This window comes from Oncorhynchus tshawytscha, linkage group LG19, assembly GCF_018296145.1.
Source record: "Oncorhynchus tshawytscha isolate Ot180627B linkage group LG19, Otsh_v2.0, whole genome shotgun sequence".
NCBI lineage: Eukaryota > Metazoa > Chordata > Actinopteri > Salmoniformes > Salmonidae > Oncorhynchus > Oncorhynchus tshawytscha.
This window is the reverse complement of record NC_056447.1, coordinates 14,372,919-14,394,983: the sequence shown is the minus strand read 5'-3', so window position 1 is coordinate 14,394,983 and position 22,065 is coordinate 14,372,919. Positions and strand designations below refer to the sequence as shown.

The following is a 22,065-nucleotide window of genomic DNA, read 5'->3' as shown; positions in this document are numbered from 1 at the left end:
GGATAAACTTGCTAGCTAGCAGAGAGAGAGAGGCTATGACACTAGCTAAGTTAGCTGGTCAAAAACATTGCAGGCAGTGTAGGCTTACAGTGGTTGCTGCAGGATTTAGAGGTAATTTGTGGTTTAGTACGGTACCTTGCATCACCACTTCATTGTTCCAGACCAGGGGGAGTTAGAGCACTGATTTTGCCTTTCGGTCTTACTGTGTCTAACTGACAATGAATGGGCGACATAAACCTAAATAGAAACTGATAATTGTGCATGACTTACTAAAACTGTTACAATAAGTTTTTTATTAATTTATTTTGTTACGATTATTTTGCTCTTACTGTAGTATTGTAGACCACTCCTGACCGATCACGTTGTACAGCGCCTGAGTGGCGCACCGGTTTAAGACACTGCATAGCAGTGCAAGCTGTGTTGCTAGAGATGCTGGTTCAATACCCATGAGATGATTGTAGGTATTTTGGTTTCTCTCCCTCTAAAAACAGATATAAATTATACTAAATAACAGGCTGGCTTTATTTATTTACAAATTAGTAACAATGTCTCACCCCATGTTCAAGAACGGCCTTTTTACTCGCTCATTTTACGTTATTTGAAAACTTTTTTTTATTTTATAAATAAAGCGATTATTATTAATTTTGAATTATATAAAAAGCCACTTGGATATTCTCAGACACAGTGGGGGAAAAAAGTATTTAGTCAGCCACCAATTGTGCAAGTTCTCCCACTTAAAACGATGAGAGGCCTGTAATTTTCATCATAGTTACACTTCAACTGTGACAGACAAAATGAGAAGAAAAGAAATCCAGAAAATCACATTGTAGGATTTTTTATGAATTTATTTTCAAATTATGGTGGAAAATAAGTATTTGGTCAATAACAAAAGTTTCTCAATACTTTGTTATATACCTTTTGTTGGCAATGACAGAGGTCAAACGTTTTCTGTAAGTCCTCACACACTGTTGCTGGTATTTTGGCCCATTCCTCCATGCAGATCTCCTCTAGAGCAGTGATGTTTTGGGGCTGTTGTTGGGCAACTCCCTCCAAAGATTTTCTATGGGGTTGAGATCTGGAGACTGGCTAGGCCACTCCAGGACCTTGAAATGCTTCTTACGAAGCCACTCCTTCATTGCTCGGGCGGTGTGTTTGGGATCATTTTCATGCTGAAAGACCCAGCCACGTTTCATCTTCAATGCCCTTGCTGATGGAAGGAGGTTTTCACTCAAAATCTCACAATACATGGCCCCATTCATTCTTTCCTTTACACAGATCAGTCGTCCTGGTCCCTTTGCAGAAAAACAGCCCCAAAGCATAATGTTTCCACCCCCATGCTTCACAGTAGGTATGGTGTTCTTTGGATGCAACTCAGCATTCTTTGTCCTCCAAACACGACGAGTTGAGTTTTTACCAAAAAGTTCTATTTTGGTTTCATCTGACCATATGACATTCTCCCAATCATCTTCTGGATCATCCAAATGCTCTCTAGCAAACTTCAGACGGGCCTGGACATGTACTGGCTTAAGCAGGGGGACACGTCTGGCACTGCAGGATTTGAGTCCCTGGCGGAGTAGTGTGTTACTGATGGTAGGCTTTGTTACTTTGGTCCCAGCTCTCTGCAGGTCATTCACTAAGTCCCCCCTTGTGGTTCTGGGATTTTTGCTCACTGTTCTTGTGATCATTTTGACCCCACGGGGTGAGATCTTGCATGGAGCCCCAGATCGAGGGAGATTATCAGTGGTCTTGTATGTCTTCCATTTCCTAATAATTTATACTGATAACAAGTTCAAACAGGTGCCATTAATACATGTAACGAGTGGAGGACAGAGGAGCCTCTTAAAGAAGAAGTTACAGGTCTGTGAGAGCCTCTCTCATCTTTTTAAGTGGGAATACTTTCACAATTGGTGGCTGACTAAATACTTTTTTGCCCCACTGTATATTATTAACCCTGTTATTAGCAGGACGTCATATTGGTCATGGCTCCCGAGTGGCTCACAATGGTATTGCCTTGCAGCTCTCCAGCTGTATCCACTGAAAGCGTGCGAGGTTCAAGGCACGAGAGCAGAGGGAACGAGATGGGCCGCAGAGCCATGCACACAAGAATGACCTAGACCATGGGGAAGGGAGGACGCGAAGTGGGGTGGGGGTTGACTTTAAAGGGCATTGCACTAATAATGGCGCTGACAAGGGAAACGTTCCCACTGTTCTTAGTGCCAGTCTGTACGGTCAAACGAAAACTGTGTAACTAGTAATGTTATCCTTTCGTTAATAAAATAATGATAAAAATACTCTTTCGAAATGCCGATGTTTATTTAATTATAGATCCCTACCGAATTACTATGGGAATGAATATCACTGAATTACAGAAATATCCTCCAATCCTCTATATTTAATTATTGGCGGAGAGTCATGTCATATTTTTCGATATACTGTAGGCCTACCGTAGGCGACATGAGTCTCACTAGCGTTGAGTAATGTGCTGTTAAAAGTGGTGTAGATCTGACTTATTTATAGAGTATATTGAAGTTCCATTCTAACGGAAACCCAGAGAGGTTTCGTGGAATAGAAACACCATAATATCAAATTAAGCAAGACTTCTTAAAAAAAGTCTTAATAAATCCATGTAATACAGCCTACACCTTCACAATAAATCCATTATTTACTTTCGACAGGTCTAAAGAAACATGATATGAAGAACAGAATAGCATACTCTGAGTTGTCCTTATGTTAGGTCCTGATCTGGCTATGCTAAATGGCTGTGGGCTACACTAGATCATTTTGCAGACAAGTTGTGCTTACAATTCCATGGCATCATTTTATAGCATGAAGAATACAATTGAACCAAGCGGAATAAAATAGAAAGAATATTGTGTGCACATTTGGCTATTCAGCATTGAGCGGTTAACAAAGAAATAGGTACTCCAATATGTTTAATTTAGTTATTAATATAAATGTAATTCTACAAACATTGGACTATATGTTTTGATTTGTAATAATTGCAAGGCTGCATGATGATTTGAAAAAAGTGGCTTGAAAGGCATGAGCTCTGCTTTGTTTGTTGCGCAAGCAAAAACTGCAAAAATCACTGAAGCTGGAGACTCATATCTCCCGCACTAGCTTTAAGCACCAGCCGTCAGAGCAGCTCACAGATCACTGCACCAGTACATAGCCAATCTGTAAATAGCCCATCCAACTACCTCATCACCATATTGTTATTTATTTTGCACCTTTGCACCCCAGCACTGCTACTTGCACACATCTTCTGCACATCTATCACTCCAGTGTTTAATTTGCCATACTGTAATAATTTTGCCACTATGCCTATTCATTGCCTCACCCCTTATCCTACCTTATTTGCATACACTGTATATAGACTTTCTCTGTTGTATTATTTACTGTATATTTGTTTATGCCATGTGTAACTGTTGTTGTTTGTGTCACACTGCTTTGCTTTATCTTAGCCAAGTCGCAGTTGTAAATGAGAACTTGTTCTCAAATAGCCTACCTGGTTAAATAAAGGTGAAATAAATCAAATTTTAAAAAGCTGTACAGACTTCATAAGTCTCTCATTCACAATTTGAGAAACATTTACTAAATGTCTCAATTTCCGGCGGCCTCCCCTTTGTGTGGCCGTATAATGCACCCTAAAAATAAATCATGCCTTGTGCGGACAGTGTCCTAACAAACAGCAAAAGCACTAGAGCCTATGTAAATCGACTATCCCCCATAGTACGAAAGTTGACCTATTTTTTTGTGAGAATTCCAAACATAGTCTGGGACAGTTGTGGGATGCGATAGATCCCAAATTAATAAAACCACTGGCATAACAATTTAAAAAATGCGCAATGTGGCTGACACAACAGATTACAATGTTTAGCTTAAAATGTTTATCAACTATTAGGCTGTCTTCATATTACAAGCGCAGCAATGCGCACATGGCAGTAGGCTATAAGCGCAAATGTTCCATTAGCAGGAAAACCCCATTATAAAAAGTGAAAGCAAATGCGATTATCCATGCAATACTTTCATTATAAAAGTACATTTTTATGGTGAAAATTATCTTCCCCAAACTTGAATCTCACTCGCTGCTTATGTATGCCAGTTAGGCTCCAAACCCCTTGTATAGCGGATTAAATGTGCTTCATTTTAAGAAGTTATTTGGCCACCTTAGTTGTGATACAAATATCAAAACACAGGCCTGTGGGCTAGACTACATGAGGTGTGCGAAATGGTTTCAAAAAAGTCCCCCCAAAAAAGGCATTGTTTCTTGCCTGACGCTGGTCATCATTCACAAGTGATAATATATAACTCAAGTGACAGACTAATATCGTCACCCATCAGACTATTCTTGATTAATCTGGTTTTTACATACAGTTCCTTCGGGAAAGTATTCAGACCCATTGACTTTTTTCACATTTTGTTACAGCCTTATTCTAAAATTTATTAAATAGTTTTTTACTCCTCAATCTACACATTTACCCATAATGACGAAGCAAAAACAGGTCTTTAGATCCTTTTTTAAACACATTTGCAAAAATAATAGAAAAATCACATTTACATAAGTATTCAGATCATTTACTGAGTACTTTGTTGAAGCACCTTTGGCAGAGATTGCAGCCTTGAGTCTTCTTGAGAATGACGCTACAAGCTTGGCACACTGCATTTGGAGCATTTCTCCCATTCTTCTCTACAGATCCTCTCAAGCTCTGTCAGGATGGATCGGGAGAGTCGCTGCACAGCTATTTGCAGTTCTCCCCAGAGATGTTCTCCAGAGGTTCAATCTGGTTCAAGTCCGGGCTCTGGCTGGGCCACTCAAGGACATTCAGAAACTTGCCCCGAAGCCACCCATGCGTTGTATTGGCTGTTGTCCTGTTGGAAGGTGAACCTTCGCCCCAGTCTGAGGTCCTGAGCGCTCTGGAGCAGGTTTTCATCAAGGATCTCTGCACTTTGCGCCGTTCATCTTTCCCTCAATCCTGACTAATCTCCCAGTCCCTGCCGCTGAAACGCATCCCCACACTATGATGCTGCCACCAACATGCTTCACCGTAGGGATTTATTTTTTATTTTATTTAACATTTATTTAACTAGGCAAGTCAGAACCAAATCTTATTTACAATGACGGCCTACACCGGCCAAACCTGCACGAAGCTGGGCCAATTGTGCGCCGCCCTATGGGACTTCCAAAGACGGCAGGTTGTGATACAGCCTGGATTCAAACCAGGGTGTCTGTAGTGACGCCTGTAGCACAGATTCAGTGCCTTAGACTGCGCCACTCTGGATGGTGGCAGGTTTCCTCCAGATGTGACACTTGGCATTTAGGCCAAAGAGTCCAATCTTCATTTCATCAGAGCATAGAATCTTGTTTCTCATGGTCTGCGAGTCCTTTAGGCAAACTCCAAGTGGGCTGTTATGTGCCTTTTACTGAGGAGTGGCTTCCGTTTGGCCACTCTACCATAAAGGACTGATTGGTGGAGTGCTGTAGAGATGGTTGTCCTTCTGGATGTTTCACCCATCTCTACAGAGGAACTCTATAGCTCTGTCACCTCCCTGACCAAGGTCCTTCTCCCCCGATTGCTCAGTTTGGCCGGGCGGCCAGCTCTAGGGATAGTCTTCATTGTTACAAACTACTTCCATTTAAGAATGATGGGGGCCACTGTGCTCTCGGGGACCTTCAAGATTGCAGGCATTTTTTTGGTACCCTTCCCCAGATCTGTGCCTCAACACAATTCTGTCTCTGAGCTCTACGGACAATTCCTTCGACCTCATGGCTTGGTTTTTTCTCTGACATGCACTATCAACTGTGGGATCTTATATAGACAGGTGTGTGCCTTTCCAAATCATGTCCAATCAATTGAATTTACCACAGGTGTACTCCAATCAAGTTGTAAAAACATCTCAAGGATGATCAATGGAAACAGGATGCAGCGGAGCTCAATTTCGAGTCTCGTAGGAAATGGTCTGAATAGTCAAATTTGCAAAAATGTCAAAACTTTTTGCTTTGTCATTATGGGATGGTATTGTGTGTAGATTGATGAGGAACATTTGTATTTAATGAGTTTTAGATTAAGGTTGTAACGTAAAAAAAGTGGAAAAAAGTCAAAACATATAGGCCTGTGGGCTAGGCTACATGAGGTGTGCGACTATGATTAGAAAAAGTCGCAAAAAAGAGAGCATTGTTTCTTGCATTCATATGTGATATGTGACCCGCTTCAGGAAATGAGGCGTATGTAGTGGGTCACTACTTCACAGGAGAGACAATAGGAACTTACTTTTTTTAATCAAAATGCGTTTTCTTTGTGGCAGAAATGCCTTCTCGAACATGTGAACTTTCATGTGCCTTAAACTTGTATACCGACTGTAAATATGAATAAAATTACTAAAATATTAGCCTAGTTGGTTTAGCCAAAGAAAATTTAGGTAACCTTCCCGCTAGCCCTGATTGGCTGAGATCATGAAATGCTGAGAGATGAGTTTGGATTGGTCTGCGAAATAGCACGCATTAAAAAAATAAAAATGTGTTGTGTATTAAAACTGCATAAGTGTTGCTCTCCATTTCTGGAGGACATTAATGAAATCCACTGGAATTTGAGTAAGATAGCTAAGGAGATGGAGAAAACCTGTCTCCATATTACATAACTAAGGGCATCCATGGCATCTGACAGGAGATGCGTCTAACCATGAATAATGCATAAGGGTAAGATAGTCTAGCTATTTTAGTCTAGCTATTTTGTCAGAAAGAGCCATTTGCTTGGCTAGCTACAGCCTAATGTTGGTTAGCTACCTACAGATTCATGCAGGGTAGTAACATCATGAGTTGTGATTATGGTTCATTGTTTACCTAGCTAGCTAGCTAACATTAGCTGGCTGGCTCGCTAGCTAACGTTACGTGTATGACATTCGTATCTCAGAGCCATTTGCTTAGCTAGCTATAGCCTAATGTTAGTTAGCTAACATTGAACCTGGTTGGTTAGCTATCTGCAGATTCATGCAGGGTAGTAACGTCATGAGTTGTGATTATGGTTCAATGTTTACCTAGCTAGCTAATGTTACATGTATGACATTCGTATCTCAGAGCCATTTTCTTAGCTAGCTATAGCCTAATGTAAGCTAGCTAACATTGAACCTGGTTGGTTAGCTACAGTAGTAAACGTCATGAATTGTGATTATGGTTAATTGTTTACCTAGCTAGCTACATGTCTTAACAAAAGACTCTACTATGCAAGTAAACTTTTCGGGTGCGTTCTTAAATTCAGTCTGGCCATTTACTCCGATTTCAGAGCACTTTTGTCTGAGTGTGCCAGAGGGCAGCAAAACTGATGAATTTACAAACTCTCAACACCTGTTGAATACGGCCGGTGTCAGTAAACATCAGCAAAAAAGCGGAATTAAATTGTTGCCAGCAGCACAGTTACAGTCACCAACACTCAGGATAACATGAAAACAGCGTAAGCTGTTCTGCTAGGATGCGTAAAATGGTCAGAGTGGGATGTTCTCTCATTCTGTGTCTGGAAGTAGCTAGCAAGCTAGCCAATGTTAGCCAGTTCGCTTGGGTGCTTGATTGCCGATGTGAGGTCAGAAGGTTCGGTTCAACCCTACTCATCGACGAGTGTGCGCTCAATGCGAAACGCTCTGAAATTACAAACGGACAATCTGACAGCACAGTTGCAACCACCAATGCTCTGGATAACATAATAGCCTAACCAGCTCTGCTAGGGCGAGTAATGATCAGCTGTTCTCTCTCACTTAGTATCTACCAAGTTCCTTTGGGTGCTTGCCTGCTGTTAGTACATTCGTATCAAGCCTTAAATGAGATGGGTGGGGCTAAAGCTTAAGAGGGTTTGAACGATGCTGAATGGGTATAGTAGTACCAAAACATTCAAAGGCGATTTTCTCAAAAGTGAGTTGCCAGGTTTATCAACTTTCAAAGAAAAGTTTAATAAAGCCATCTCGAATATGGATGAAATAGAGCAGGATGCTTTCAGAGTGAAATCTAACGCCGCTCACTTCGCAGTTGTACGAGTGGTTTCAATGGCCAAGGTAAGAAAAAAACAGTAAAGTTAAAGCAGCAAACCCTCGTCGGCAGCGCGGCAGGAAACGTTCAAATAGTGGTGTATGGCCTTGGTTTTGATCAATAGTGAAGACAGTTTCTATGTGAAGGGAGACGTAGGAGGCCACGTCTCACAACTTTTTAAAAGATGCCTGGAATCAAATATCGCTGATTCCTTACGATGAGAAATATGCAAAATTAACAAAAGGGTAAAGTGTTGTATTCAGAAAGGTAACAGGGGCAGCATCGAAAGTGATATGATTACTACCTGTCTTTAAAACATAGGACCAGTAACAATACCGGGTAATTTTACATGGGAGGAGGTGGAATCAATTTTTGGGGTTGGAGAATCTATGTGAAATGACAGGGAAAGGGATTCTAAAAAGGTAACAAATGAAAATGACCAGGCCAAACAGTATTTTGCAAACTCAGAAACCTTGGGGGGGGGTTTAATCTCGTGAGACATTATATTTAGTCTGAAATGAAATAGACTTAGAAGGGAGTAGAATTGACGAGAGGGAGGAGGGGCCACAAGAAATTGTGGTGCGGTGGATACGGAAAATCATGGGGAAAAGAGAAACGGGAGTAAATCCACTTGGTGGTGAGATAAATGTTGCCATGTCTAAGGGTAGTACTTGCTAAATAAGAGTACACATTTTGGGGTGGATTAAAACAAACGATTAACAATTGGATGGAGGACAGTTTTGTTTAAAATTCAACATTTTGGGTTGCTGATTAAGATGTAGCATAGTGAATGCTAACGAAATGTACACTTTCTCTTCCAGGAGAAGATGGGGTGTCATCTCTCTATAAATGTTTTCCGAGACTGTTGTCTTGGAAGAGCAGTTATTGAAATGCTTAAGTTTTCTAAGTATAAAGGTATCCGGATTCAGCCGTAAAGTTAGCTCAAAGATAAGTATGGCCTGGCCATTTGTGTGTTTTTGCCCTAGGGTTTACCACACACACACACCAGCATGCACACACAACTCACCGGTTATGAATATGGGTTAGAAGTGTTAATACCGTGTTTGATTTATTGTGTGGGGTCTTCTTAATTTGGTTTTAAATTGGGTACGCAGAATGATGGAAATGTTTGAATTGTTGTTAAATGGTTTCTGAAGTACAGGGAAAGAAAAGGGAAAGAAAATATTTAATGGTGTTGAATGACCTGTGTCTTGACTTTCTGGTGAGGCCTTTTCAACTTCACTAGAATTGATCTGAGACATTAGGTGAGATTTACGTAAAATACACTGCTCAAAAAAATAAAGGGAACACTAAAATAACACATCATAGATCTGAATGAATGAAATATTATTTTTAAATACTTTTTTCTTTACATAGTTGAATGCGCTGACAACAAAATCACACAAAAATGATCAATGGAAATCAAATTTATCAACCCATGGAGGTCTGGATTTGGAGTCACTCAAAATTCAAGTGGAAAACCACACTACAGGCTGATCCAACTTTGATGTAATGTTCTTAAAACAAGTCAAAATGAGGCTCAGTAGTGTGTGTGACCTCCACGTGCCTGTATGACCTCACTACAACGCCTTGGTTGCTCCTGATGAGGTGGCGGATGGTCTCCTGAGGGATCTCCTCCCAGACCTGGACTAAAGCATCCGCCAACTCCTGGACAGTCTGTTGGTGGATGGAGCGAGACATGATGTCCCAGATGTGCTCAATTGGATTCAGGTCTGGGGAACGGGCGGGCCAGTCCATAGCATCAATGCCTTCCTCTTGCAGGAAATGCTGACACTCCAGCCACATGAGGTCTAGCATTGTCTTGCATTAGGAGGAACCCAGGGCCAACCGCACCAGCATATGGTCTCACAAGGGGTGAGGATCTCATCTCGGTACCTAATGGCAGTCAGGCTACCTCTGGCGAGCACATGGAGGTGTGCGGCCCCCCAAAGAAATGCCACCCCACACCATGACTGACTCACCGCCAAACCGGTCATGCTGGAGGATGTTGCAGGCAGCAGAACGTTCTCCATACTCAGTCACGTGCTCAGTGTGAACCTGCTTTCATCTTTGAAGAGCACAGGGCACCAGTGGCAAATTTGCCAATCTTGGTGTTCTCTGGCAAATGCCAAACGTCCTGCACGGTGTTGGGCTGTAAGCACAACCCCCACCTGTGGACGTCGGGCCCTCATATCACCCTCATGGAGTCTGTTTCTGACCGTTTGAGCAGACACATGCAACATTTGTGGCCTGCCGGAGGTCATTTTGCAGGGCTCTGGCAGTGCTCCTCCTGCTCCTCCTTACACAAAGGCGGAGGTAGCGGTCCTGCTGCTGGGTTGTTACCCTCCTACGGCCTCCTCCACGTCTCCTGATGTACTGGCCTGTCTCCTGGTAGCGCCTCCATGCTCTGGACACTACACTGACAGACACAGCAAACCTTCTTGCCACAGCTCGCATTGATGTGCCATCCTGGAAGAGCTGCACTACCTGAGCCACTTGTGTGGGTTGAAGACTCCGTCTCATGCTACCACTAGAGTGAAAGCACCGCCAGCATTCAAAAGTGACCAAAACATCAGCCAGGAAGCATAGGAACTGAGAAGTGTTCTGTGGTCACCACCTGCAGAACCACTCCTTAATTGGGGGTGTCTTGATAATTGCCTATAATTGCCACCTGTTGTCTATTCCATTTGCACAACAGCATGTGAAATTTATTGTCAATCAGTGTTGCTTCCTAAGTGGACAGTTTCATTTCACAGAAGTGTGATTGACTTGGAGTTACATTGTGTTTTTTAAGTGTTCCCTTTATTTTTTAGAGCAGTGTATGAATGAGGGACACCTGTCTCTAGTCTATTTTACCATCACCTTATGGGATACAATTATTTGCTTACGGAGTCATCAAAAGTTGCAATTCTAATATGATTTGTTCTTCTAATTTGTTTATTTTTGATTTAACAGGAAGTGTTGTTTGTTTTTGAATCACGATGTGAGTCGTGTTCAAAGGGGAAAGTACCAGTTCCCTGGGGCCCTGGCCCTTTGGTAAATATGCAAATGTTATGTTAAGTCTGCATTTAAAAAGGAAAATATAGGTTGATAGTGACTCTGAATAGATTGTGATATGTGTATTGCTGTTGTTTTCGCTCTTGTTTATGACTTTGCTTCGATACCAGATTGGGTCTGCTGCATTATCAGGATTTCTCCCTAAGGGTTAGTGCTCTAACTCCCTGACCCAGTAACTCTGCGGTGAGGTCGCCAATATGATAAGGGAGTATGAGCGAATTTGGAAAACGGTTTCAACAGTGTGTTATAATGCTCTGACATTTGTCTGAGAGATTTTGGTATTAAGAAAATTGGGAATGTAATAACTTGTCATACGGTGAATAGATGGTCTGGATTTCCAGAATCAGAAATGTCTTAAATTGTTGTTCTGCTCTGTCCTCTATCAAGTTATGGTGAAGGTGAACACAGATGGTGTCTTAATGCATGGAGAGATCATTTGACCAAGAACAGTGTGAACCTCAACCCATCCCCAACCAGCTGAAGAAATAGCGACAAAGGCGTTCACTACGACCTTGTCTTCCACCATTCCTACCTGTGATCTGAGTCCGAGCCATCAACTTGTGTATGAGCGGCAGGAGTGCGGCATGAGGCCTGAGACTGTGCATGTGGAGTGAACATGGCGAGATATCACGTCCAATATTCTCTCATGCTACGGGGGTACTGGTGGGAAAATGGACCTGACAGAATGAACGGTACATAATGGTGGTGGCAGCTCAGGTGAGAGACTCATGTGCTTGGGAAAAACTAATTTATTTCCTCAGAAATCGGGGGGGAGGGGTCAACCGTGCTCATAATTGTTTATTTGGGGTATCAGGTTGACTGTGGAGGTCTGCACACTGCAAAATTTATAGTAATTTAGATTAAGAATGCATCGCGATACCGATCTGTCATTAACTTGCCACTCGCGACAGTAAAACAAGGACAAACGGGGGTTGTAACGAGAAAAGTTTATACCAGTTATATATGGTCCCGTTTATAAATGTACATTCTAACCGTGATGATGTGTGCTAGGTTGAGGGGCATGAATTCGAGTGATAGACTCAACGTAAAGCGCTGAGGACTGTCATTCTAAATTTGGGTTGGATAATTTATCAAATGTTTTAATTATGATTAGGAAAGGAGAGAAAGAGAGACAGAGAGTGCTGCTCCTAAGCTGTGAGGAGAGGAGAGGGGAGGGTGAGCTGCTCGATTTTATTGGGTCTAGAGAGGGTTTTTCTCCCTAGAAACATTATCTTTTAATGACCTCTGAGAAAATTTGTGAACCCACTAGATGATAGCTTGGGTCAACCATGAAGGCGTTTTGTTTTACCATGTCATCATAATCCTAATGTTAAAGCACATCAATACATATGGCTTGCTGGATGATACAGTACAAGTAATTACGTACAAGGCTCATAGTCTGTCTTGCCTTGACACCCGAGGATGAAGACGACTAGCATCCCATGGGCATAAAACAGAACAGATGGACAGTTCTTTCCCCAGTCTAAGTCGCATCAAGTGTGTTGTGAAATCATTATGGGTCAAAAGTTTTAGAACACCTCATTCAAGGGTTTTTCTTTATTTTTCCTATTTCCTATATTATTTCATAGTTCTGATGTCTTCACTATTATTCTACAATGTAGAAAATAGTAAAAATAAAGAAAATCCCTTGAATGAGTAGGTGTTCTAAAACTTTTGACCGGTAGTGTATTTAGTCTTTTCCCTGTTCAGTCAATATGTTTTTAGGTGTGATGGAACAAAAGAGTGATCATTGTTCAAGAGGAGGGATTGTTGGAAATGGACTAATTGACTTGAGACTGTTTTAGTATGTAGATAACTATCGAAGCGGATTAGTAGTGATTGTGTTATGGTTTTGATGGAATGATTTATGTGCAAATTTATTTGTAGCAGGAGACGAGGTACGTACGTGGCCTGTGTTTGAGACAGAATGTTTTTCATAAAGCTGTTAATTGCAGAGACTGGCAGGACCGACATCAGTGTATTCTGTGGAGTCCCAAAAATCAATGCATTAACGTTATAGGGAATTGGGAGAGCGGAATGTGACTGGGGCGGAGATCGTGGGGCTCATAAATTAAGGAAGTGGGTAATAGAGTCTCTGGGGAATGATACCACTCCTCTATGTATATTGTTACAGGGGATTGCTCGTAGGAGAGGGAGTACAGCTAACTGTACCATATAGAGACCCCTATGAAGTTATATTGAACGTTACACATATCCATATCAAGGTGAGAGTAGCAGATAGTGTTGTCAGACACTATTGTCAACTTTTAGTGATGGGTTTGTCAAAGTTACAACACTTGAAAGGGAAGCCACAGAGCCCTGTATACAGGAGGACATCACCGAAAGTGGAGTTAGCTGTAATAGCATCACATCTCCTGCAGTGTGATTAAGAAACATGTGACGCGGCCTTTTGTTAAGTTGGATACTCTTCCAACATCACTAATCTCTCCTCCATTTCTAACAGCCAGCAAACACTTGACACATCTCCCAGAAGATTGGGACCGAGTGACGGTAAATGAAAAGTATCAGGTGGCTGCTAATCAACCATTAGGACCCAAAGTTTACACTATAACGAGGGTGTTCACAAAGGGGTGGGGTGTAGATCGGCCTTGGGATGAACGATGTGTACCTAACCTGAGCAAAGGCAAGTATTATCCACAGGTACCGACTGTAGCAGAGCACAGGAGGTCATTGGAGATGGTGGTGGCTTGGGAACCGGGTATGAATTGGGAGTCCGGTAGGGAGTATATTAAAAGGTTCAGTCCTAGACCTATCAGTGAACCACGAAAACAATAGGAGAGCAGGGGACAGATTCCATGCAGTAGCTATTCTCATGGCAGTCAATGTAGGGACATTAATTGAAGGATGCTATAGTAACAATATGGAACTGGACTACGGTGCAAATGAGGGGTATTGTGAAGTATGCATCATGGGCAGTGTTAGTAGTAGCACGGGTTACCTTGGAAGCATTGTTGGGATATCATCTTCTGAGGGCATTGATGTTGAAATGGATATACAGTGCTGATGTAAAGTATCCTGAAGGCATAGTCATGAGAAGAGAGTGGGAATCGTCATGTAATCAAACTTGTTTTTGTTTGCATATATAATTATGGATATTAATATTTGTAATGCTTTGTGTTTCAAGTTTTGTGCCACCAGAAGGAGGAAATGGAGAAAGTCAAAAGCCCCAGCTGAAATGTCATTCTCAGTTGTCTGACGATGTTCAAAAGGAGGGATTGATGGGTTCTGACTTTTAAATGTCCTTATTCATGTCACTTATTGTAGACATCAGGGATCCTATGGAAAGGAGAAGGGCCACAGTCTGGTACAAGTCAACAGGACAGCTGTGAGTTGGGAGGAATTTGGGCTGAGGTCAGGTCAGATGAAGTGAGGAAGAACAGATATCACTAAAATTCTGTCTAGCAACAGAGGTGTATTGGCTGTTCAGATGTGTAAGGAGGAGACTCAGCATAGGAGGAAGGGTTAAATACCAGAGCTTGTGTGAATATGTCCATCTGTTCAGCTGTCTGACGCTTTGGGTGAATAAACTTGGTTTGAGCTCTTCATTAGTTTGTCCGTCAGATTTTACCCTGTTATTTAGAACCTAACAATATACATGAAAGCCATGGCAATATTTAGCCTAATAATCTTGCAATTATATCATTCAGTTCTCAGTTTATATTAAAAAAATGTTTTTAAGTATCCTAGTGTAATGGCTAGCTAGTTAGCGGGGAGCGCGCTAATAGTGTTTCAATCGGTGACGTCACTCGCTCTGAGACCTTGAAGTAGTTGTTCCCCTTGCCGCTGCTTTTGTGGAGCGATGGGTACCGGTGCTTTGTGGGAGGCAGTTGTTGATGTGTGCAGAGGGTCCCTGGTTCAAGCCCAGGTAGGGGCGGAGGAAAGAGACGGAAGCTATACTGTTACACTTGTTTTGCTTGTTTATAACATTGCAAACGTTTTAGGATACTTATATTCAACTATAAAGTTTTCGGGGGTCACAGAGAGACAGATAAACATCTTCGTTCCATGTTTAGCTGAGATTTTCTGTGTGTAAAGTGACACGGGAGGGCAGACAGGTATCTACCAATTCCTTTAGCTGTTGTATGAGTGCGCTGATACAGTGATTTCAAGTGCAGCGTTAATAAAGACGGTTTTGGGTCACAGCTTGGACATTTTAAAATGCTCTTACGAAGGTTCTCACAATGAACTTTGCCTTAAGATGCTTTTGGGAAACTGGGCCCAAAGCTGATAAGGGAGTGAGGGAGACGAAGTAGAGAGAGGTGACGCTCTAGCAGGGGCCGTTCTGTGCGTGTTGGCTACTGTGAGTGTGACCAAGTGACACACGGAGCAGTGAGGGAGGGAGAGACGAGACAGCAACCAACCAAGCCTACTCATGCTATAATAGACTACTAGCTGCCATAGGTAACGTTAGGTTATCCGGTATGATTATGTACTGTCTGTCTTGACTGCATCAAACCGGAAGAAGCTAGTTAAGCTAGCTAGCTTGGCTAATTGAGGCTGCATGCACTCTTATTCTACACAGTTACAAATATGTTGGCTGTTGTAGCATATCCTTCGCCTTTAACTTTTAATCCCGTAATTTTAACACCACCTTCCATTTTATTTTATTTTTTTACCTTTATTTAACTAAGCAAGCCAGTTAAGAACAAATTCTTATTTTCAATGACGGCCTAGGAACAGTGGGTTATCTGACTGTTCAGGGGCAGAACGACAGATTTGTACCTTGTCAGCTCGGGGGTTTGAACTTGCAACCTTCCTGTTACTAGTCCAACGCTCTAACCACTAGGCTACCCTGCCCATTGATTAGTATCTTGATTAGTATCTCCTAACTTTTGTCACACACAGAGGCTCTATCACTATAGCCTATTACAACTTTGATGACTTATGATTGGACAACAAGCTACACAAGCCACTCTCGTGAAAAGCAAGAGTCAGCAGCATAATGATACAATGTCTCTCCCTCTTTCTACTGCAGCAGTCGCATTCGGATCTGTATGGGTCCTTCTGGACAAATCAGTTAAAATTACACATACCCAATACCTGTGACAATCGTGTCAGATCCGACCCAAACCAGTGACAATATTTAGAGTTGTGAATCCAGGTACAGGTGGATTCGTGAAGACCTCTACTCTGTGGCTTCGCTTCACCAAAAAGCTGCTCTATTTACCACACAAACTTTGCCAAAAGTAGACTGGAATAAAAGAAGAAGCTTCCCCTACCCTTCATTAGAGTTTTACATTTACTAGACTGTTTATCAAAGGTTTCAGCTAGGCTGTTCTGAGTGTCTGCCAGTCTAATGTCATCAGTTGCATGGAGGCTAGGCAGGGGACAGGGACGGCACAATCTGTCCCTACAGTCAGCCGTCAGTACTGGGCACAGCTATCCGTCTGTGGTCCTTCATTTGAGCAGTCCCTTCAACTAATCTTCCACAAGTGCACAGCAAGAGTGGCTGAAGACTGAAGACATTTCTAATAAAGGGACAGTCTGGGATTCGAAAACAACAAAGCGCTCCACTTGTTTCGGGAAACAGCTGAGGGATGGGGTTGGAGAAATGTAATCACACTCAAATTCATAGACCATCTATTAGATCAAAATGTTTGGAAGGTAGACAGTGTTTGTTTACGATTACATTGTTTACAAACAATGGAGTAAAACAAAATAATATTTTGGGTTCTGATCGAGTACATGCAATCGTAAGTTATATTCTTTAAGACCAAATGGCCTATATATCATTAATTCAAAAGTTTAAAAAAAATGGTGTACCAATCCCAGATTGCTCGTTTCGTTGTGTGTAAATCAATTTGAGTTAGTTGACAGTCTCGGCATCTAGGCTACAAATCATCTGAACAACAATCCAAATATAAAATGGGGCAAACAGCCCTTGTCATACTTGATGGCGCGCATGCGCACACACACAGTTGTCACACTCACCTTGGGAAAATCTGAAATGGCACCATATGTGATTTTAAAAACTCAGCCCTCTTTTGGACAAAACCCTAGTTTTAGGCGACTTACAGAACCAATGATGTCACACACAAACTCACCTTGTCATACTTGGAGATGATGTCAGCCCGTTCCTCTGCTATCAGCGTCTCAATATCCTTCTTCATGTCAAAGTCTGAAGGGAGAGGGGGAAGAGATGAGTTTTAACACAAGTCAACATTGATCATCCATAATAGGCATGATATAACATAACGCAATACAAAAACACCCGAATCACAAAGAGAGTATTCTATTCTTAGTTCCCATTAGCCTAATAAGACATCTAAAGTGGTTCTCTGAGCCACTCATCCTAATCACTAGCACAAAGCCAAACTGAGCCAATATTTTTTCCACGGCAAACATGAAACACGAAGCAGACCAAACTCTTCGGTCCTATAAAAACCTGTTGTATGTAAAATAGTGTGGTATAGCTTGGAAAATAAACACATGGGACAGGATGACAACGATGTTTGTTTACAACATTAGGGCTGTTTTCCTAAAGAAGTTAAATCCATTTCATGTTTTGTTTCCTTGCCACGATACTAACAAGTATCGCAATACTGGTATTGTCACTACCCTACCAAACAATAGCATAGTAAGAGGTTCAAAGGTCATGGATCAGATCAACCAATCAATCAACTGCTCGATCAAGGTCGTCTACAGGCTATATCGTAATCATCAGTCACTATCCTAAATACTCGTAGACACCTAATTGCCAAAAGAAAGTACAAGATAGTGGCATGTGGCACATCCTATGAGCAAGAAAAGTAACAATCCATATAGGGCCTAGTTCACAACTATGTACTAACGAGACCACCTGTTATTTTTGGTATTTCTCACTGCCTACTATCCTACGATGTTCAGTTTAAGATTAGTACCAGCAAATAGATGGTCCACCACATGCAAATCCAGTACTCATAGCTTAAGTTCACACATCAACTAGGCTAGGTCTGGAGAAGTGATCTGGAGCAGGCATTTAGTATACTGGCTAGCAGTTGCATGTGATGACAGGACAAACCCCAAACTGTAGGCAACATTCCTATGCACAACAGTTAGCAATATCAATAACTTTTACTACTAGCCTTGCTTCGTGCCACAAAGACACAAGGATGGTGAAAGAAACAATAGTCGGTCTACATCATCTCCAGTCTTCACCTGATCTGATTATGTACAAGGTCTGCATAGCACAGTGAGAGCAGACAGTGGTCAAAATAACTTTGGCCTGTTTAGGGAAAGATGTTTCCCACAACATGTTGTTAGTAACAATAGAATAGCACATTATGTGAAGCCCTTATCAAAGTCTCTTTGGTACCACACCGTTAAGCCGGCGAGAGATATAGGTCGGAAAACGTAATACAGGGATGGTATATGCCACTGCACTTCAAATTTGACCGTAATACACACTGCTCCATTGAGAAGATTGAAATACTGCTCGTTTTCCTGGAAATCTGCTACTTTCGTCCTCATGCTAGCTAGCAGTAACCATTTGCATAAATTAACATGGGTTAAATGAGGACCATAGGAATACAGAAGTAGCTTTTGTGAATGGTCCTGCTTTCAAGACCAACTTTAAAACATTCAGGCTATTCTAACGTCAAATTATTTAAAATCGAACTATTAACTATAGACATATGCATAAAATAACCCTCCAACAGTAACTCTTGAACCGTTCAAGCAAGAGACACCGAACCAACTTTCTCATGTTCAGGCTTATCCAATCAATCATTCAATCTATCTACTTTTTCAAACTATAACCAGTCAATCCCACTACTATATCACAACCATAAATACGTTAACAGCTAGCAAGAACACCACATTTTCAAGTTGTGATGATTTTTTTGTTAGGAATGAAAAGCTGACTGAAGACTGGACGGTCAGGTATTCGTGTAGTTTAGTCAATTTCTGTGGTAACATGGACTCTTAACGTGATGAAACTGTTGCCTCTTGCTAAAACAAGCAAGGTGTTGTAGCAAACGAGACTTCATTTGCCTACAGGCAATGCTCCCCTTCCCTGCAGCAGCACGTAGAACTACAGTGCCTTGCGAAAGTATTCGGCCCCCTTGAACTTTGCGACCTTTTGCCACATTTCAGGCTTCAAACATAAAGATATAAAACTGTATTTTTTTGTGAAGAATCAACAACAAGTGGGACACAATCATGAAGTGGAACGACATTTATTGGATATTTCAAACTTTTTTAACAAATCAAAAACTGAAAAATTGGGCGTGCAAAATTATTCAGCCCCCTTAAGTTAATACTTTGTAGCGCCACCTTTTGCTGCGATTACAGCTGTAAGTCGCTTGGGGTATGTCTCTATCAGGTTTGCACATCGAGAGACTGAATTTTTTTCCCATTCCTCCTTGCAAAACAGCTAGAGCTCAGTGAGGTTGGATGGAGAGCATTTGTGAACAGCAGTTTTCAGTTCTTTCCACATATTCTCGATTGGATTCAGGTCTGGACTTTGACTTGGCCATTCTAACACCTGGATATGTTTATTTTTGAACCATTCCATTGTAGATTTTGCTTTATGTTTTGGGTCATTGTCTTGTTGGAAGACAAATCTCCGTCCCAGTCTCAGGTCTTTTGCAGACTCCATCAGGTTTTCTTCCAGAATGGTCCTGTATTTGGCTCCATCCATCTTCCAATCAATTTTAACCATCTTCCCTGTCCCTGCTGAAGAAAAGCAGGCCCAAACCATGATGCTGCCACCACCATGTTTGACAGTGGGGATGCTGTGTTCAGGGTGATGAGCTGTGTTGCTTTTACGCCAAACATAACGTTTTGCATTGTTTCCAAAAAGTTCAATTTTGGTTTCATCTGACCAGAGCACCTTCTTCCACATGTTTGGTGTGTCTCCCAGGTGGCTTGTGGCAAACTTTAAATTACACTTTTTATGGATATCTTTAAGAAATGGCTTTCTTCTTGCCACTCTTCCATAAAGGCCAGATTTGTGCAATATACGACTGATTGTTGTCCTATGGGCAGAGTCTCCCACCTCAGCTGTAGATCTCTGCAATTCATCCAGAGTGATCATGGGCCTCTTGGCTGCATCTCTGATCAGTCTTCTCCTTGTATGAGCTGAAAGTTTAGAGGGACGGACAGGTCTTGGTAGATTTGCAGTGGTCTGATACTCCTTCCATTTCAATATTATCGCTTGCACAGTGCTCCTTGGGATGTTTAAAGCTTGGGAAATCTTTTTGTATCCAAATCCGGCTTTAAACTTCTTCACAACAGTATCTCGGACCTGCCTGGTGTGTTCCTTGTTCTTCATGATGCTCTCTGCGCTTTTAACAGACCTCTGAGACTATCACAGTGCAGGTGCATTTATACAGAGACTTGATTACACACAGGTGGATTGTATTTATCATCATTAGTCATTTAGGTCAACATTGGATCATTCAGAGATCCTCACTGAACTTCTGGAGAGAGTTTGCTGCACTGAAAGTAAAGGGGCTGAATAATTTTGCACGCCCAATTTTTCAGTTTTTGATTTGTTAAAAAAGTTTGAAATATCCAATAAATGTCGTTCCACTTCATGATTGTGTCCCACTGGTTGATTCTTCACAAAAAAATACAGTTTTATGTCTTTATGTTTGAAGCCTGAAATGTGGCAAAAGGTCGCAAAGTTCAAGGGGGCCGAATACTTTCGCAAGGCACTGTATAATGAATACTCTATTTCTATGGCAGCAAGAAATCAGGAGAGGAGAAACTGTCTTTAAAACATTTGTATATATTTTGCTATAACGGTGACCGCAGTCATTTGGCTCACCAATAACCATCATCTAAAATGACATGACAATCACAGCTCTAACAAATGAGCTAGGCTCCGACAGCCTGGGCTATGATTAGCCTACACAAAAACTGTTGATAATAGTGAAGTCTCTTCTCCTTATCTGGAGCAATATCAAGTGTCACAGAGTAGGAGTGCTGATTTAGGATCAGGACCCTGCTGTCAATGTAATCTTGTTCATTGTAATCTAAAAGGCAAAACTGGTTCTAAAATCTGACACGCTTGTTCACTTACATACAGCCCCTGGCCATCAATCTCAACTTTGTTTATACAACAGTTTGCCTAAGCAATGACGAGAGTTAGGCTGAAAATCATGAAGACAAGTGAATAACCAGGTCCCAAAGCACAAAGTGACACAGCCAATTTCTCATCTAAGCTCGTGTTCATTAGGACAAAACAACTGAAAACTTAAAAAAATGTTTTGCAACAGAAAGCAAAAATGAGCATTTCTTATTGGACAAGTCTAGGTAGGTCCCAAACTATTATGGTCTGTTTTCTTCTGTTAGATGTCTAATGATCACGACCCAGCCAAATTCTTATCTAAGCTCCAGAACCTTTCTCGGTCTGAGCTGTTTTTATCATCTTGAGGTGGCTAGGTTGTAAAGGCTCAATGCAGCCATTATCTCAATATCAAATCATTTCAGGGTGACAATTGTTTTATTATTAAAATGGTCAAAAAGAAACAAAAAAAGAGCTTCTTAGCAGGGAGCAATTTCACAAGCAAGATGTTCGCTAGGACTGCCTGGGAGTGGTCTGAGTGTCTAATTAGATGAGCCTAATGGGAGGGATATGTAACCTTAAAACTAGCTGTTATTGGCAGAAAGATTTGAAACTCTGTTATTGATTTATTAACTTATATCGCCTGGTAATGTCACCAGGGAGGCCAAAACTCCCACTAAAATAGGCTGAAATTTCAGGCAGTCTTTTCAAACAGCTTACACTAAAACGGCATTATCATCATTTTCACAGTATCATTGCAACCTCAGTTAGGAAATATATACTGAACAAAAATATGAACACAACATGTAGTGTATGTCCCATGTTTCATGAGCTGAAATAAAGATCCAATAAATTTTCCAAATGCACAAAAAACATCTCAAATTTGTTTACATCCCTATTAGTGAGCATGTCTCCTTTGCCAAGAAAATCCATCCACCTGACAGAAGCTGACTAAACAGTATGCCTATTACACAGGTGCACC

The 22,065-nt window shown here is 41.5% G+C and overlaps 1 protein-coding gene across 2 annotated transcripts in view; it reads right to left on the bottom strand.

Annotated features, from left to right (window-relative positions):
- Positions 1-22,065, bottom strand: part of si:dkeyp-19e1.3 — a 123,218-nt gene that overhangs the window by 54,780 nt on the left and 46,373 nt on the right. For both annotated transcript variants that reach the window (XM_024379152.2, XM_024379153.2), the window contains exon 2: positions 17,137-17,210. In XM_024379152.2, coding sequence (XP_024234920.1) covers positions 17,137-17,202 — 66 coding nt within the window. In that variant the 5' untranslated portion in view covers positions 17,203-17,210. The remainder of the gene's footprint in view (positions 1-17,136; positions 17,211-22,065) is intronic.